General features: G+C 38.9%; 2 protein-coding genes across 2 annotated transcripts in view; both read right to left on the reverse strand.

Annotated features, from left to right (window-relative positions):
- Window positions 1–1,694: 1,694 nt before the first annotated feature.
- Window positions 1,695–20,334, reverse strand: part of LOC117317818 — a 49,983-nt gene continuing 31,343 nt past the window's right edge. The window contains exon 3 of the mRNA XM_033872764.1: window positions 1,695–5,052. Coding sequence (XP_033728655.1) covers window positions 3,140–4,849 — 1,710 coding nt within the window. The 5' untranslated portion in view covers window positions 4,850–5,052 and the 3' untranslated portion in view covers window positions 1,695–3,139. The remainder of the gene's footprint in view (window positions 5,053–20,334) is intronic.
- LOC117317820 lies at window positions 13,218–14,431 on the reverse strand. The gene has a single exon (XM_033872765.1). The coding sequence runs from the start codon at window positions 14,401–14,403 to the stop codon at window positions 13,372–13,374; it is 1,032 nt and encodes a 343-aa protein (XP_033728656.1). The 5' UTR covers window positions 14,404–14,431; the 3' UTR covers window positions 13,218–13,371.

Below are 20,334 nucleotides of genomic sequence, written 5' to 3' on the forward strand. Positions count from 1 at the left end.
TTGAAATACTAATCTGTGTAACACGGCATTTTATCACTTATCATATGATTCGGCCGAGTTCTGTCGATGTAATTTTCTATATTTTCCCTTAGAATAGCTGACGCGTCTTAGAAGGAAAGACATAAAATATGCATGATGCTATTTAGTTTATACGTTTTGTTGCTTATGTTTCGATAAATTAATTCATTTAAGCATAAATATCTTTTTTTTCGGCATAGCTGTATAATATTCTTTTGGCCCCAGATGAACTTTGTAATGGCCAATGCAGCGGTAAATGCAAAATGTAGATATGCAGTTAAAAGCGAAACAATGTTAAGATTGAGTGCAAGCTGAATAAGTGGATGTATCTTTTCAAATGAAACATTGATAACATTATATTCCTCATTCAAATGCAGACTTGTTATCGCCAAAAATGATTCAAACTGATATAATTTTGTTGTCAGTGCTGAAACGCATTAGTTCGTTAATTTATTTCATCAGCCACCAGTATTTAAACTATGCCGTTTATCTTTTTTAAAGATATTTCTTGTTTAGTTTCATCGGGGTATGAAACAAATTTTGTTTGCAAACTTATAATGTCTATTGTACATAAAACATGTTTTAAATTAGAAAATCATTTTCAAAAATTAATTATAAGCGTTGATGTCAATTATTTTTTAGTTTCATCGGGCTATGAAACAAATTTTGTTTGCAAACTTCTGTAAGAATCAGTTTGCAAACAAAATTTGTTTCATACCCCGATGAAACTAAAAAAATGACGTCAATGCTTAAATGAAAAAAAATCACAACCAATCAGAAAGCCGCATTCTGCGTACAAACAATGGAAAATTAATTATATTTAAATGTGATCATACCTTGTCTATTGTATAATACAGGGGAGATACTACTGGTGGCCTTGTCTATTGTATAATACAGGGGGAGACACTACTGGTGGCCTTGTCTATTGTATAATACAGGGGGAGACACTACTGGTGGCCTTGTCTATTGTATAATACAGGGGAGATACTACTGGTGGCCTTGTCTATTGTATAATACAGGGGAGATACTACTGGTGGCCTTGTCTATTGTATAATACAGGGGAGATACTACTGGTGGCCTTGTCTATTGTATAATACAGGGGAGATACTACTGGTGGCCTTGTCTATTGTATAATACAGGGGGAGACACTACTGGTGGCCTTGTCTATTGTATAATACAGAGGGAGACACTACTGGTGGCCTTGTCTATTGTATAATACAGGGGGAAATACTACTGGTGGCCTTGTCTATTGTATAATACAGGGGAGATACTACTGGTGGCCTTGTCTATTGTATAATACAGGGGGAGACACTACTGGTGGCCTTGTCTATTGTATAATACAGGGGGAGATATTTTATCTTTGCCATAACTTGCATGTCAGGTTATAGTTCATTTGATTTGTAGCAAGGTCCAAAATATACATATATTTCTGAAATCCAATATTGAAAACTGTTTAATTAACTGAATTGCGGCTTATTTTGAATTTACTTATTTACTTCCAAGGTGTAAAGACTTCAGGGCCTTACATCACTGACGAGTCCTAGAAGAACGACACAAATTTATGATGTATCTTACATCACGAACGAGCACTAGAAGAACAAATACTGTATATGTATGATCCATTTGATACTCTTCGAACAGAAAACACGATAATTTTAATGAAAACAAACAATATATACAACTGGAGAAACCATTTATTTTCAATATAACATTTGAAGGTTTGGTCTGACTTGGACATTTGATTCTCGTTACTGAATACAATCATTCCATCTAAAAATAAACTAAGGTAAATCGTGATATAATTGTTATGAATGTATCTGATTAATCTTCTTATAGTCAGGGAAAACATATAAATTGTCGAAGTTACATGTACTATGGACAAATAGAGAATACAAAGCTCCCAAAGTAGTAACGTAACAAAACTGGGTTTGGCGGTCGGCGGGGTGTTTGGGGGTGGGTAGGTGGGGGTGGGGGATGGATTAAACAGTTTTAATACAATGACTCTTAAATGTTCTTGCTTGAATTCCATGTAGACAGGTATTTTTGGTACTTTGTGGTTTGTACCCGATATTAAACACAAATAGTTTCACACTGCCATAATATTTGAGTAAATTATACTCATATTTCCAATTTGAAATCGACATCGTAAGAACGGAATGTCATCGCGCCATATTTGTTTTACATCGGCTACATGACACCCCGTTCCATGTAACTAGAGGATTTCTTTATTCTTAGTAGAAACAATCAAAACGTCAAATACACTCTGGCCGTGTCAGCCTGTCAGAATCAGAGACAAATTATTCCCTCTATTCTCTGAGGATTGCGGGAATATTTAATTATCACCTTTCCGAAATCATTTCACGGCACCGGTCTCAGTATCGTCTGCAAAAGAAGGACTTTCAAAACGCTTTCAATAATTTTGTGATTATTGCTTTGATCACGATACAAGATTATTTTTGTTATAGATTCAATTGCAACAGAATATAGCATATTTTATATATATATCATCGAACGTTACGATTCTTTTCAATTTGTTGGAACGGACTATACTACAGTACTTTAATGTCAAGTTTTGTATTGTGAGAGAGTGAAACTGGCTATAGGTATTATCGTGATAAATAGAGAGGGAAATTAAATTAGATTCAAACGTGCCAAAAACAAATATTGAACATAATATCAAACACAAATTGCTTTATAATTAGAAATAAAATGTTTCGCATAAAGTACTTTTAAATATTCATATCACCATACATGCATATCACTGGGAATCTACCCTAAGGCTCCGAGTCTGATTCAGAAATCTTGCCTCTACCTAATCAACAATTGTGTAACAGTTAAAATCAATGGAACACATGTCTAAATATACATTTCTTTAATTAATCATTACCTAAATTTGTTTTGATTATAAGATTGATGAGTCTGGGTTTTTGGGAATCGATTAGAATTACATGTTTCACTTTTTACCAACTTATGATTAACTCATACGCTCAATTCAAACCGTAACCGAAACTCGTTTATCAAGTAACTCCTAAAAATCCTGATAAAAATCCAGATTACCTCTGTAATATGAAAAACTGGTCAACGAGATTCCATTGTACATGATTAATTGAACAGCACTGTTTTAATCAAACTCGTAAGGTTGTTCCAGGATATATCGGCCAATATCAGCGAACATGCCTTTCGCTCTACCTAGTGTGGTGGCATTAGTTAAGGCGGGTGGGTCAGGGAACGTGAAGTGGACGGAGTACGTGTCCATCTTCCAATTAAAATCTTGTTCACGGTTGTAGTTCTTGTATCCGGGATGGAATGTGGGATGACACTTGAGCTGATAACACATAACTTGTAAATGTTTTTCTATGTGAACGCTGTGTGGATGTCGTTCATACACCTTATAAGGCAACAAGATCGCATTGTAAAAGAAATCCCACGATCTGTAATCTACTAAGGCTGCCTGCCATCTTTGAATGAACTCTGACCCCGGCTTTGCCAGAAGAACTCCCAAATTAAAAGCATCCGGAAAATCAGGCCATGGCATGTGATCAAAATTGACTATTGCGTCATATCCGGTCTGTATCAAATCGTCGATAGGACGAAGCCATAGAACGTCCCAATCCATGTATATCCCGCCATATTTTAACAATACGTCAGCTCGTATGATATCACTTTTGTGCTGTGTATAGAGCACATCTTTCCCAAAAATATATCGCGGTATTTCCCTATACACCATAACTATCCTGGGATCCTTTTTGAACTTTTCCATGTATTCACCTTCAAGTAACATATCACCGTGGATATAAACTTTATCTGGTTTTAAAAAGGTAAGAGCACTCCGTAAGCTAAGATACATCATGAAGTCCATGGTTTTTCTGTTAAACCACACGAGATGAATTATTTTTGGGATAAAACCTGGCAGTTTCGCCTTCGGAGCAACAATAGCGGAATCTCCATAGAGAATCAATCTAACATTATATGCAAATGAGGTGTTTGAATGCATTATATCCTTAGGAAGTAAAGCTGGCATCTCAATGCACGTCGTGTTTTCGTATAAAATTTCAAAATCGTTTCCTATTTGTTCACACTGAGAATAATTTCCTGGAAGTGCAACATCCGAATCCTCGGTATTTTTTAAAGTTAGCAACTGTTTTAAGGTCACTAACGCGCGTCTGTTATGATGAACAGAAATCGCGTAACTGACTTTCCAGTCTCCACCGGTTACACCAACTGCTGAGTCTTCTCGCCGTAGTTTTCTTAAAGATTGCATCAGAAATAGATTTTCACTAAAATACATACCTCCGCGGTCCATGAGGACATCAATTCCGTACCACACCCCACAGGCCGGGTCGTTGTTGTAGTTTGGCATGACCTTGACAACGAACCCTGGTATAGTTCTCTTTAGATCTTCAAACCAGTAATTGTACTTATCTTGGCCGCCATGAATATTGTACTTTGTATGCAATTCAATGATATCGGGTTGCATAACTTTCCAGGCACTTAAAATACTCAAATAATTCTCAAAATGTAGACTGCGATTATGGCACCAAACAAAATGGATGCTGTTCGGGATGATATTTCCTTCCATGTCCGCTGAAAAACTCGAAATTAATTTGCTATCAACAATTTTTTGAAATAATTTAGCCGTATTCTTACTTCCTGCTCCGGTATGGATTTTATCTTGGATGCTCTGCGATACCCGAGGCGAGACAAACCGGTCCAAGCACGTGACATTCTCGATCGATAACGATTGGTAGAACATGAAAACGCTCAGTAGAAACAAACCAATCGAAAGGAAGAAAAAACGACGCCATCTTAATCTACTCGGCCTCATTTTCATTTTGGTGATTTATCACGATACCATACTAAATCACATTTATTATGATATCGGTTTTTAAAGATTTTGTGTACTGCTTTTCAATGAACACTGACAAAGACTCAGTTAGTATCGCATGAAACATTTCGGTTGAATACAGTGTTTTCATTCCACGTGTTTTTCGATGGAATCTGCAATCCTGTTTTTATCTCTCATCGGAACGTCATCTGAAACATAATAAAACAAACATTAGATACAAATCGGTAGGTCAAGGCATGAGGAAATGGTCGTCAGAGGCGACTAATGTGGGAGCCTATTCAGAATCACTGATTGGCTATCATGCCAATGGTTCGAGACAAAAAACGATAACGTTAGGTCAAAGTGATGGGTTCTCGCCTTATCGAGCCGACGTCAAGTATATTTAACTCTCAAAATGATTCACGTTCAGCTTAGAAGTTGGCGGTACTGACTGGTTCGTCCGTTGTCAGTATGATATAACTACTGTTTTAGTACTGACTGGTTCGTCCGTTGTCAGTATGATATAACTACTGTTTTAGTACTGACTGGTTCGTCCGTTGTCAGCATAATGTCATTTTTTGCATGAGTTCAACTCCAATAAAATGTATGCATGTCCTTCACGTGACTTAATATAACCTAATTGGGACCTAAGCGTGAACTAGTATGACCTTAGCGTGACCTAGTATGACCTTAGCGTGACCTAGTATGACCTAAACGTGACCTAGTATGACCTAAACGTGACCTAGTATGACCTAAACGTGACCTAGTATGACCTTAGCGTGACCTAGTATGACCTTAACCTGACCTAGTATAACCTTAGCGTGACCTAGTATGACCTAAACGTGACCTAGTATGACCTAAACGTGACCTAGTATGACCTAAATGTGACCTAGTATGACCTAAACGTGACCTAGTATGACCTAAGCGTAACCTAGTATGACCTAAACGTGATCCAGTTTGACCTAAACGTGACCCAGTATGACCTAAACGTGAACTAGTATGACCTTAGCGTGACCTAGTATGACCTTAGCGTGACCTAGTATGACCTAAATGTGACCTAGTATGACCTTAGCGTGACCTAGTATGACCTAAACGTGACCTAGTATGACGTTAGCGTAACCTAGTTTGACGTTAGCGCGACCTAGTATGACCTTAGCGTGACCTAGTATGACCTAAATGTGACCTAGTATGACCTTAGCGTGACCTAGTATGACCTAAACGTGACCTAGTATGACGTTAGCGTAACCTAGTTTGACGTTAGCGCGACCTAGTATGACCTAAACGTGACCTAGTATGACCTAAATGTGACCTAGTATGACCTAAACGTGACCTAGTATGACCTAAACGTGACCTAGTATGACCTAAACGTGCTGAACCTAGTATGACTAACGCTGACCTAGTATGACCTAAGTGACATATTGACCTAAACGTGACCTAGTATGACCTAAGGACCTAGTTGACCTAAACGTGAGTATGACCTAATGACCTAGTGACCTAGTAATGACCTAAGCGACCAGATGACCTAATGACCTAGTATGACCTAAGTGACCTTATGAAACGTGACCTAGTATGACCTAAACGTGACCTAGTATGACCTAAACGTGACCTAGTATGACCTAAGCGTGACCTAGTATGACCTAAACGTGACCTAGTATGACCTAAGCGTGACCTAGTATGACCTAAACGTGACCTAGTATGACCTAAACGTGACCTAGTATGACCTAAACGTGACCTAGTATGACCTAAACGTGACCTAGTATGACCTTAACCTGACCTAGTATAACCTTAGCGTGACCTAGTATGACGTTAGCGCGACCTAGTATGACCTAAACGTGACCTAGTATGACCTTAACCTGACCTAGTATAACCTTAGCGTGACCTAGTTTGACGTTAGCGCGACCTAGTATGACCTAGCACGACCTAACATGACCTTCGCGCGACCTAGTATGACCTAGCACGACCTAACATGACTTTCGCGCGACCTAGTATGACCTTAATGTGACCAACTTGGACCTAAGTAGGATCTTAGTAGGATCTTGCGGGATCTTAGCATGACCTATTGGGACCTAGTTGGATCTTTGTTTAACATTAGCGTGAGTATGTGGGACACAAGTATGACTTTAGCATGACCTAGAATGACCTAACAGTGAGCCAGTGATACCTTAATTGGACCTAGTTGGATCTTAGTGGGGCAAAAGCGTGACCTAGTATGACCTAAACGTGACCTAGTATGACCTAAACGTGACCTAGTATGACCTTAGCGTGACCTAGTATGACCTTAGCGTGATCTAGTATGACCTAAACGTGACCCAGTATGACCTAAATGTGACCTAGTATGACCTTAGCGTAACCTAGTATGACCTAAACGTGACCTAGTATGACCTAAGCGTAACCTAGTATGACCTAAACGTGACCTAGTATGACCTAAACGTGACCTAGTATGACCTAAACATGACCTAGTATGACCTAAACGTGACCTAGTATGACCTAAACGTGACCTAGAATGACCTAAACGTGACCTAGTATGACCTAAACGTGACCTAGTATGACCTAAACGTGACCTAGTATGACCTAAACGTGACCTAGTATGACCTAAGCGTAACCTAGTATGACCTAAACGTGACCCAGTATGACATAAACGTGACCCAGTATGACCTAAACGTGACCTAGTATGACCTAAACGTGACCTAGAATGACCTAAACGTGACCTAGTATGACCTAAACGTGACCTAGTATGACCTAAACGTGACCTAGTATGACCTAAACGTGACCTAGTATGACCTAAACGTAACCTAGTATGACATTAGTCTGACCTAGTATGACTTAAGCGTGACCTAGTTGGACTTTAAAATATATCTGACATATAAGAAGGTTGTGGTAGGTACCATTGGACGACATATCAACTCTTTGAATATCTGACATTTCGTTATAAAAAAGCGGTAATAGACAGGTATTTCATAGGGAACAGAAATCGTGATGGCTTACTGAATCGAGAAATCATCTATTTAACATTACAGGGCTTCATTACGCTCACGAGAGTATATTTTCACACCCGAAATTACCGTTGGCACTTTGAATTGAACGTCTTGGTGCAATTGACATGTGTTTTGATCCTCCGAAGTTTACACACAAGAGGTATTTGATTTCAGAAACGACTTCATTCCATACTTTTAATGAACGCCCCGAGATTTTTAAACGCTAGAAATATGGAAGCGAACGTAGGTCGATCAAATGTCATGAAGACAATATGATGAAATCTGACAGAACAACATTTTATTTATCTGTTAAATGGACCCCTTGTTGTGTACAATATACAATTCATCTCTCTTACGTGTTTAAATGTCTTTAAGATATTGTTCCTTTATTAGAACATTAATATAATAAAATTTTGAATTACCCTATTATAAGTATCTTGTATACACGAACCTATAGCTGTCGTTTGTTGCCAAAGTAACAGGACAGAGATGTTTTCGTTTGATATACAGTTTTTGTAGGTAGGAAGGTCAGATTTGATATTGACCATAATTTTAGCGTTACTGACACTAGTTTTGGTGTAAAAATGACGACCTATGATTGACATGCTTCAAAATTCTTAAATGACCGGCAGTTAGGGAAATATTACCTACATCGTAAGTGAGTATAAAACAAGTATATTAAATAGGACGTGTGTATTGTTTATGTATAGGACATGTGTATTGTTTGTATATAGGACGTGTGTATTGTTTGTGTATAGGACGTGTGTATTGTTTGTATATATGACGTGTGTATTGTGTGTGTATAGGACGTGTGTATTGTTTGTGTATATGACGTGTGTATTGTTTGTATATAGGATGGGTGTATTGTTTGTGTATAGGATGGGTGTATTGTTTGTGTATAGGACGGGTGTATTGTTTGTGTATAGGATGGGTGTATTGTTTGTATATAGGATGGGTGTATTGTTTGTGTATAGGATGGGTGTATTGTTTGTGTATAGGACGGGTGTATTGTTTGTGTATAGGACGGGTGTATTGTTTGTATATAACACGAGTCTTGTAATGAGTCTCATTACATATCCTTGTATGTCAATTGCCATTTTGTTTCGTACAGATTGGGAGGGGGGAGGGGGGTAAACGGTTGTTGTTTTTCTGTTTGTGCAAACATTCAGCCCCTTATATCGCCAACATGTAACTCGATGTTCCCTATCTCGTTTTAATGTAACATTTCTTTCACACAAGACATTTTATCCGTTATTCTTACTATATTTACAACGCTAAAATACTCGAGAGAAATGACAAGGATTCTCTTAACTCTAAATAGAAAACACACCTTCGTTTTTTTATTCTTTCTTTATTTAGTTTGGTTCCATCGTACCTTAAAAGAAACAGAACAAGGATAATTGTCTTCGATTAGTAGGAAAATTTAGAAGTTACAAATGGCAAAACTAATAGTTGCTGGCGTGTTTGACAGAAGGCATACGGTAACTTAATTGTCTCTCACATTTCTAGCGCCTGGATGTAGCCACACTATCAGAGGTGTGACAATGTCGTGTACAACCCTGAACCGGTTTGTCAAGGTAGAATTAGTTTCTCAAATCGGTACGGAACCAGAGTATCGATTTTCCAACGTTAATTTACTGAACGTGAAATTCGACTGTCTTTGTGACAGCGCACACGTTACAATCTGAAAACGTTAATCCCTGAACTAGATACACAATCACAGAGAACATCCATTATTTACTTTTTATCAAGGTTTATCCTTGGTGGAGCTAATTTGTCTTGATATCTGCGACAAGTTTAAAGTTTATAGGTTTGACTTTCAACAATATGCCCAAAATAACGTCTCCCTTATTTTAAGTGTCAAATTACTTAATGTTTATGGAATTCGTTTAGACGTAGGATCAGAAGTGTTTGTGTAAATCTAAAACGAATGAGACTATTTAACCGACAGAATGAGTCAGAAAGGAAACATTGAAGACATTTGGCAGTACAATGTATTTTGTTTCATAATTTTTTTTCGCAATCTTCTTGTATACACTGCAATGAATTATCTTAAAATTATTCCACAATTAGGATATTTTGAGTACCTTTAATCTGAAACAAGAAATATCTTTAAAAAAGATAAACGGCATAGTTTTAATGCTGGTGGTTATAATGTAAAACTACTGGTGAAATAAGTTAACGAACTACATTGTAATTAATAAATGCGCAGTTTCAGCACGGATAACAAAATTATATCAGTTTGAATCATTTTTGGTGATAATAAGACTGCAAATGTGTCATTTGAATAGATGCATCCACTTATTCAGCTTGCATTCAATAAAAAAAGGGACATCACGGTAAAAACGATGCAATTTTCACTGAATGTACGCGTTTTGTTCCTTTCCAGTTATGTTTCTGTGCTGTCCCAATGTTCACAGTCAATCCCTATGTCCAGCTTGACCACTCGATTTAGTTGGGAATCCCCCTCTAAATTTAGCGCGGAAATTATTTTTAAATCATTACGTGACTGTTTTGAAATCGTGGCAGCACAAACACACGATAGTTTACAAGGCGATATCTATATTCCATCTGGGTTAGTTGGATAACGATATTATACAGTGGTTTAAATGTTAAATAACACGTTCTGTATATATTACGGCACACATATTTATGTGTAAATAAGTGTAAACATTGTTCATATAGTATAGTGACAGTAGCGATGTACTGGTACAGACTGTATAAATATTACCGAGTTTGTGGAACTATTACAGAGTTTGTGTTAATATTACCGAGTTTGTGTAAATATTACTGAGATTGTGGAAACCTTACCGAGTTTGTCATGACCTACTATCAAACAATCAAGCAGAATACGAGCGGCGTCCGTATTACTGCTGTTTTCATGTTTGAACTGTTACAGTCTATTGTACTGCTTCCCAAGTTTAATTCTAGGATTGTGTTTGACCCATTTTCCTATTATTCTCTTCATTGCGGAAGCTGTTATCGTTTTCAACCGCAGTCGATTCACATTGGAAGCCATTTTTGTTTCCATGTGTTTTAGTTTGTTGTGCGCATGCGTTTATCGTATATGTCACAAAATTTTTGCATATTCAGATTGTTTGATAACCTTTTAATAATTGATAATTGATGTTTTTATGCACATAGGCCTACATCATCGAATTCAAATGGTTATTGTTCAGAAGGTTATTTTTTTAAAAGATATACCCAATAATATGATAAAAATACAAAATAAATATTGGTTTACCGTGAGGTCCCTTTAACTTTGTTTCGTTTTTAACTGTATATCTGCATTTTGCATTGACCGCTACATTGACCAATCACATACCTCATCTTGACCAGAACGCCACCTGTCGCGTCATATCCGGGGCCAAAACAAAATTAGACGGCTATGCCGAAAAACTCATCTCATCTGAATGGATGGTATAATAGTTTTGGTTATAGATGATGTTGAATCCTGGACACTATTAACATTCTAATTCACATTTGCATCTCGCTAATTAAGAAAGGACATAAACACTGCAGGTGTGTAAGAGACGACCAATTTAGTATCCTGCGGAATTAAGATTCACTTCCGTGCTTTCCCTTGTTCTCTTTTTATGAACGTGACATTAAATGGATTAAACCACAAAAACAGATCATCTGTCTTCATAAGAATCTGTTACGTCAGGCATACAACAGTCTCTAAAAGTGGTAGTTTCTTCTCCTGTTTGACGCTCAGTATTTTGGGAGTGGATGGCTGGTCAGTTGTCAGTATAATGTGGCCGGGTGGTGTGTCCTGCTGGGTGTCTTTGGTAGTATGTTTCAGTGAAGTAGCACTATAATGTCGTCATCAGTTCTGCACTATCACACTAAGACGAGCACAAACATACAGCTCACGCATGCAGAATGATCTTAGATGTTGACTGGACGCTAACAAACACTGAATTAAATTCCATGTCGAGACAACCACAGTTTATAAAATAAACAATTTCATGTTTTCTGACGTCCAGGCTAAAACTTGGTGATAGGGACTTGTAGCTCCACAATGTGGTCGATTGTGACGTCACATTATCGTGTTCACGTGTAGCATTTCAGTGTGATAAAACTATAAAGATTTTGTCAGTGGTCCCGTTGTTGCTTTACTTCGTCTGGCTAGCTATACCATTGTTTGTTACGAGGTTTGGTTTGGTGTGCTTTGTTTAACGTCCTATTTACAGCCAGAGTCATTTAAGGATGTGCCAGGTTTTGGAGGTGGAGGAAAGCCGGAGTACCCGGAGAAAAAAACCACGAGGACATAGAGGACCAGTAACAAACGTTGGAATGTTTGTTTTCTGTATGACGTCATTGCGTTTTCGAATGGACGCAGGCCATGTTCTCGGAGACACCGTAAATAAAAAGAATATGTAGAAAAAATACCAAAATAATCGTTCTTACAAATTATGAGAAAATGAAATGTTTTAGTAAATATATTATAGAACAATATGGAATTAGTTTTACATTCTTTTTTTGTAAGCGATAGAGTACATGATCCTGTATCGGTCACTTGCTACTAATGAATCTTTAAAGTTGATCTATGTCATTTACGGATATTAGGTGAATATCTCTTTTTTTCCAATATATACCAGCCCAAGATCATGGCACTTGGTGCCTTTGTTATTCATTTACATATTTGATCCCTGTGACCTTGAAAGTAAAGATCAAGGCCATTCATTTGAACAAACTTAAGGGAACATTCACACCATAGTGCTAAGTGCTGAATATTATGACCGTTGGAGGACGGACAGATGGACGGCCGACGGACAACAGACAGACGACTGACGGACGGCCGACAGATAACCGACATACATGTTCGACCGACGGACGACCGACAGATAACCGACATACATGTACGACTGACGGACGGCCGACAGATAACCGACATACATGTAAGACTGACGGACGGCCGACAGAAAACCGACATACATGTACGACCGACGGACGGCCGACAGATAACCAACATACATGTACGACTGACGGACGGCCGACAGATAACCGACATACATGTACGACCGACGGACGTCCGACAGATAACCGACATACAATTGTACATATACGACCGACGGACGTCCGACAGATAACCGACATACATGTACGACCGACGGACGACCGACAGATAACCGACATACATGTACGACCGACGGACGGACGGCGGACAGATAACCGACATACATGTACGACCGACGGACGGCCGACAGACAACCGACATACATGTTCGACCGACGGACACAGCATTAGGCATGTGTTCTCTTGTCCTTAGGCAGGCGGGCTAAATATATAAAGTTTAGAAGTTGTCGACAATTTATGTAATTGTCAATATTTCTGTCGGAACAAATTAGCTACAATATCGATAAAGTAAAAAAAAGCAAAATAATATATAGTGCAATTTTTATTCTAATATAGCATCCATGATAATATATGTAAGAAAATTGTGCTTAGAAATAATTCTATGTTTTCTGTAATCATCATGCAAAAGATATTTAAACTTTGAAATCAATATGACATTATTTTATCCCATGATGAAAGATCAGTTCTATTTTACCGTACTTTAAATCCAGAAAAAGATGTCAGGCCGGGGTTTCCGATAATATGACCGGCCGCGGGGATGGCATTATACGTATCTACCCTGACCCACACCTCGTCGTTCTGGTTTAACTCGACAAGTGTAACACTAGTCCCCACCGAGCGATAGTCCGTATCTCCGGAAAAACCAGCTGCTATTGCGGCGCCGTTACGGATTAGCTCCGTGGTTATAAAGTGACTTTGTATACACACTGTCCATGTAAACATGTAAACTCCAGATGATGGACAGGTAAAGGTCCCCGTGTGACCACTATAACCATGACCCACGTTTGTTGTGACACGATCGAATCGAATTTCCATATGTGTTGATGCTCTATTATAATCAAAAGATAAGTATGCGTGGAAGGCGATAACATCCGGGTTACCGCTAGGCTCCGCCACTCTGGCCAATGGCGTGTCCTCCTTAGCTGGATGTCTCGAAATACTTCCGTCCAAGACAGGATTCAATTTACGTCCCTGTTCTACTGGAAGAAATATATCCATAGCTGGATTTTCAGGTAGATCCAATGTCTGCACGTCATATTGGCTATCTTCATTTTCTTGTCGATTTCCTATGTCGACAAGTTGTCTTTTGCTACTTGTCAGATTTTTATCGAGATTAGCTGTTCTTTTCATGTCGTTGATTTGGCTCTCGTATGCTGAAAACTTCGAAATTAATCGTTGAGCTCTCTTTAGTTGATCTTTAAGATCTGAAACTCGGCTTTTCTCTGTTTCGAGGTGATTGTCAAGATCGGAAATGCGTTTCTGGTCGAGGTTACGGTGACTGACCAGGTCAGCTATTATTTGGTGATCATTCTGCTGTCTTTGTTCCAGGTCAGAGATACGTGTCACATAAACAGTCTGTTGGGTTTCAATAACAGCCAGACGGCGCTGTAGATCCAGAATGATCTCCCGGTCAGTAACCGGTCCAGCAGTGTCAGTAAGGTCATTTGCCAAAGAGTGACCAGTGACGGTAAGAAAGGTAGCAACACACAAAAACAACAGCATGTTTATAACTGGACATAGTCTGATCCTCCTTTTTATACATGTCGATAAGGAATGACCTAGCTACTATTCGTTAACTATGCTATGAGAAGAAAAACACGTGCTCCCCTACTATATGGAAAGGTATATCTCTGTTCAATATGTAATGATAGTATGGTGTTCCGTTAGGGCTAAATTACCAATATCACTCCTTCGCTCCTTCGACCTAAACACGAAGGAGCGAAAACACGATGGCACAGGAGCAGAAACACGATGGCGAAGGAGCAAAGGAGATAAGAAGCGAAAGAGCGAAAACACGATGGTGAAGGAGCGATGGAACTTCGCTCCTTTGCCAATGTGTTTTTGTTCCTTCGCCATCGTGTTTTTGCTCCTTCGCCATCGTATTTTCGCTCCTTCGCTTATTCGCTCCTTCGTCATCGTGTTTTCGCTCTTTCGCGTTTAGGTCGAATGAGTGAAGGAGCGATATTAGAAATTTGGCCCTAACGGAACACCATATGATAGGGATTTTTCCTTTAAAACAAATGTAAATAGGTCACAACGTTATAGTCATACTTATCACCGGAAGTTCTATTGTTGAAAATAAAATCAAAAGAACCGTATATGTGCCGCATGGTGCGAAGCCAAGGGCAAATTAGAAAATCATGATCTGTGATAAATATCAAAATCTCGTGTTTATCGTCAGATAAACACGTCTTCTATTGTCTCACAGTACGGAGCTGGTACGATGATTTCGCCAGTATTTTACGCGACAATGCCTATCGGGAGGATAGTATGTCAATGGCTTCATAAAATTATCTGTACATGGATTCAACTGCCTCATTGATTCGGGGATTAATAATCTCATCAGTGTATTGTATGTTTGATTTGACACAAAGAGGACACGCAACATCTCGTATATCAAATCAGCAAAAATGCTTCAAAATTTATTTGATCTGGAAGTTTATTTTTCTAGTTGGAATCAAGTTGATTTGCCAATATGATGTGTGTTAGTGTCAATATTGACAGATCTTGGCAGGTTTTGTTAATCTGGCAGGCTCCTAATTAAAATTGATTTTAGCTCTATTTTAATTTAGAACAAAAGTAAGGAAAAAGTTGAAAGCATTACTTGGAATTAACGGAAACCGGATAAGAAGTAGGTGGATTAACGAGATGACGCTGTTAAAACGCCTTTCTACCTCAATGTGTTATACGCCTGACAGTTATTTTCTTCTGGAGCCGTCAACACGTTGTGATAAAATATCCATCATATGTCTGTATTTTATATAAATATCTGTCATGTATGTACTGTATATAAATGAATTGAATAGAATTGAACTTTGGAATATTGGTGTGTGTGTGTGTGTGTGTGTGTGTGGGGGGGGGGGGGGGGGGGGGGGGGGGGGGGGCAAGAACTCGTAACTCAGGAGATCACTTCTGCCTTCTTTACTATCGTCATTAAACAGAAGTTTCTTTTATTGTAGTCAGTACGTATAGCAGTAAGCAATGATGATGGCACAGAAAATACACTATATTTTAATAATTTGGTATCATTTAATAAAATCAACCAATCAATTAATTTGGAATTTATTGAATAGTCTTATTGAATGAAATCAATTCGTATGAGATAATTAATCAGTTAGACATCAAATAGTTAATCAGTTAGACATCATTTTGTCTATGGATAGACAACGTAATGCCTGTGACAGGTTTTAATTCTACACATTTTAAAAGTTCATATGTTGGAGCTTATCCATACAGGTAACAGAGACCTTGAGACGTACTTCTGTTTAACCTACAGATAATTTAACGATGAGAAATAATATTAATATATTGTTTCCTTGTGCTATATGAGGTCAGACGTCTTCGAGTCCTGGTGGTTCCGTTATCACCACCCTAGCTCTCCTTTTGAGGGTGTGAATTAACCCAGATCAGACGTGTTTTTGTATGACGGGTGTCGTGGTGACCTAGATTTGTATGAGTGGTGTCGTGGTGACCTAGATTTGTATGGCGGGTGTCGTGGAGACCTAGATTTGTATGGCGGGTGTCATGGTGACCTATATTTGTATGGCGGGTGTCGTGGTGACCTAGATTTGTATGGCGGGTGTCGTGGTGACCTAGATTTGTATGGCGGGTGTCGTTGTGACCTATATTTTTATGGCGGGTGTCGTCGTGACCATTGTATGACGGGTGTCGTCGTGAACTAGATTGGTATGGTGGGTGTCGTCTTGACCTAGGTTTGTATGACGGGTGTCGTCGTGACCTATATTTGTATAACGGGTGTCGTCGTGAACTAGATTTGTATGGCGGGTATCGTCGTGACCTAGATTTGTATGACGGGTGTCGTCGTGACCTTTATTTGTATGGCGGGTGTCGCCGTGACCTATATTTGTATGGCGGATGTTGTCGTGACCTATATTTGTACGACGGGTGTCGTCGTTAAAGCAGAAGATCTCTACTCTTCTCGAATTGTACTTAAAATAAATGGTCTCCATCCAAATCTATATTTTTGTCCTTCTTTTATCGATATTGAACACGAATTACAGTTTCGTTTGCATTCCGTTCTTTTCCGGTTTATGCCTCCTACTTGAATGTGGCCAGCCTAGGGGTCACGTCGCAGCCACATTGGTGTGCCATCTATCTTGTTCCATATCAATGATACAAATACGGGCCAGTTATGTCCCTTAGTGCATAACTGCAAGTGCTTAACGTCAAGTAGGGAACCTCAGGACACTTCGGCCAGGGGGAAACAACCCAAACTCTTAATAATCATGACGAACGCTCAACTAAAGGTCAGTGGGATATTCCAAAGTTTAACTAACTAACTAACTTACGGGTCAGGGGATAGAACCAAAAGTCTTCATAACCATTGCGAACGCTCAACTAAAGGCCAAGTGGGAACCCGACGCTTTCCTCACAGTGGCGGACGCTCAACTAAAGGCCAGGGAGAGCCCAAAGACATCATCACAGTGGCGAACGCTCAACTAAAGGTCAGGGGAATAAAATCGAAAGTCTTCTTCACGGTGACGAATGTTCAACTAAAGGTCATAGGAACAGAATCCTTCCTCAACCTCACAGGGGCGAATGTTCAACTACGGGCCAGGGGAATAAAATCCAGTCTTCTTCACGGTGACGAATGCTCAACTAAAGTGGAAATGAAGACAGGAACAAAAACTTATATTTGTATGGCGGATGTTGTCGTGACCTATATTTGTACGACGGGTGTCGTCGTTAAAGCAGGAGATCCCTACTCTTCTCGAATTGTACTTAAAATAAATGGTCTCCATCCAAATCTATATTTTTGTCCTTCTTTTATCGATATTGAACACGAATTACAGTTTCGTTTGCATTCCGTTCTTTTCCGGTTTATGCCTCCTACTTGAATGTGGCCAGCCTAGGGGTCACGTCGCAGCCACATTGGTGTGCCATCTATCTTGTTCCATATCAATGATACAAATACGGGCCAGTTATGTCCCTTAGTGCATAACTGCAAGTGCTTAACGTCAAGTAGGGAACCTCAGGACACTTCGGCCAGGGGGAAACAACCCAAACTCTTAATAATCATGACGAACGCTCAACTAAAGGTCAGTGGGATATTCCAAAGTTTAACTAACTAACTAACTTACGGGTCAGGGGATAGAACCAAAAGTCTTCATAACCATTGCGAACGCTCAACTAAAGGCCAAGTGGGAACCCGACGCTTTCCTCACAGTGGCGGACGCTCAACTAAAGGCCAGGGAGAGCCCAAAGACATCATCACAGTGGCGAACGCTCAACTAAAGGTCAGGGGAATAAAATCGAAAGTCTTCTTCACGGTGACGAATGTTCAACTAAAGGTCATAGGAACAGAATCCTTCCTCAACCTCACAGGGGCGAATGTTCAACTACGGGCCAGGGGAATAAAATCCAGTCTTCTTCACGGTGACGAATGCTCAACTAAAGTGGAAATGAAGACAGGAACAAAAACTTTCCTCACTGGGGAAAAAAGGTGAAACCTGCTAAGAGAGACTTTAGCAAAAAGAAAGTTGGTTAGAAAAAAAGTGAAATTTAGTCGCCTCACACCAATCATATCATGGGCACAGCAGGTGCAATTCTTAGCCGTACCTTGATGGACTTCGAAAAGATAAGAGAAAGGTTTACTATCCAGTGACTTCGTGATTAAAAAAATAACTCATAATCAAATTCATTATCAATATCCACACTTAGAAAGAAGGCAGGTGCAACAAAATACATACATGTACCTCTGAATAGGCTTTGTGGGTATTCACAACTATAATTGGAAACTAACTTTATAATCGACCGAACTTTGAAACGCATGCAACAAACCAAACCTAACGCCCCAGTGTTTCTATTATTATAAATGATTTAACAATTTTCTCTAACTTTTCTTTTATTTTCTACAGAAGTGTTTTATTGCTATCAGACTTTAAAATGGAGAATTAGTGCTGGCTGTCATTCATCTTCGCCATCGTCGAACACTAAACTCTGGATCTGCGCCTACCATTAATGCGTATTTGGCAATCACAATGGCTTTTGCTACCAAGTGAAAGCAGATAATCGTTTGAATGACATACATTACTTATGAGGCTCTTGGAATAGTTTAAAAATATGGCGTATGAATGTCTACGAGGGTTCCTTGTTCCGTAAATGGAAAACCTTCGCGTCAGGCGTAACCGACACTAGATAGCTTTCAGAAGGGAAAGTCAACGTGGTAATTACATGAACGTTTAAAGAGTCGGATAGATGTTTTATCTAACAGGAAAAATCTAAGCGTCCTCATAACGCGGTTACTCTGGAGAACCGGAAGTGTTAGAGATACGTCCCATAAGACTGACGTGGCAGATAGGTCAGAATTGGTTTCAATCATCGTATTCCCTTGTCACCACCGTACTTTATGTGTTGAAATTAAACCGAAAACTGGCAGTAGTACAGGGAGATGGTCGAACCGTACCAATATGAATGAGGAAGGTTTTCAATTTCATGTGATACGTCACTCTAAAGGATGAATTTGATGAAATAAATTGGACATGTTGTATATCATACCGATTGAGAAGGCCCCCCTCCTTATTTTAACGTAGTGTAGAAATAACTTGGATATTAACCCATTACATGAGTCGCGTTTCTAAAATGTACAAAGAATATGTAAGGGGAATAGAGATTTTGTCAGTTATAGACAACAACGATTCTTTTGAATATACGGAAACGAAAACATTTCAAGGATTTTTACAAAATATTGTTATCGACATTTATCATAAACTGTTTTCCCTTTGCCGTCTTTTGAGTTGTTTTTTTCTTTTCGGTTCCTTCTTTCTACATGGTGTTGACACCGACTGTATCGAGGTCCTTAAATCCCTAATTAACCAATGCCGTGACGTCATCATTTTGTGTCATCATCTCTTCTGTTTTCATTTTGACGTCAATTAAGGTCATAATGAGATATTTCAATAATAGAGGATGGGCATTATTTTTTAATTCTATTTGAAACAAGCATTTCTATTGGCTGAAATATCAGAAATAGCAACAACGCTTATGAATGCCATTACGTAGGAATTCCTCCGAGAAAAAAAAGTACGTTAAAAGAAAGCTGATAAACTTGAGTACTGTTTATGTACATAATATTTTATTACTAACTTTTGTTTGGTTTTAAGTTACTATAACGCAGATTAGAAGTTTAACATGTCGTGGCTGGTAAGTCATTGTCAGTTTATGTGATTCCGTGTTGAGAAAGGAGAAACGCCGGTTTAACAGTCGTCCGGATTAACGACGTACTAATCTAAAGTCGCGAGTAGTGACTAATTGATCTAAATCGAACTCAAACCCAAGCCAGTATGATATAACCGGAAGGGTGTCGTGCTACCGTGTCACGTGCGGCATTTCGGTATGCTAACACTATAAAATTACTCTTTCGGTACTCCATTTTTCAATCACAAACAATGCAAACATTAGTTGTTTTTTATC

Source organism: Pecten maximus, chromosome 19 (assembly GCF_902652985.1).
Source record: "Pecten maximus chromosome 19, xPecMax1.1, whole genome shotgun sequence".
NCBI lineage: Eukaryota > Metazoa > Mollusca > Bivalvia > Pectinida > Pectinidae > Pecten > Pecten maximus.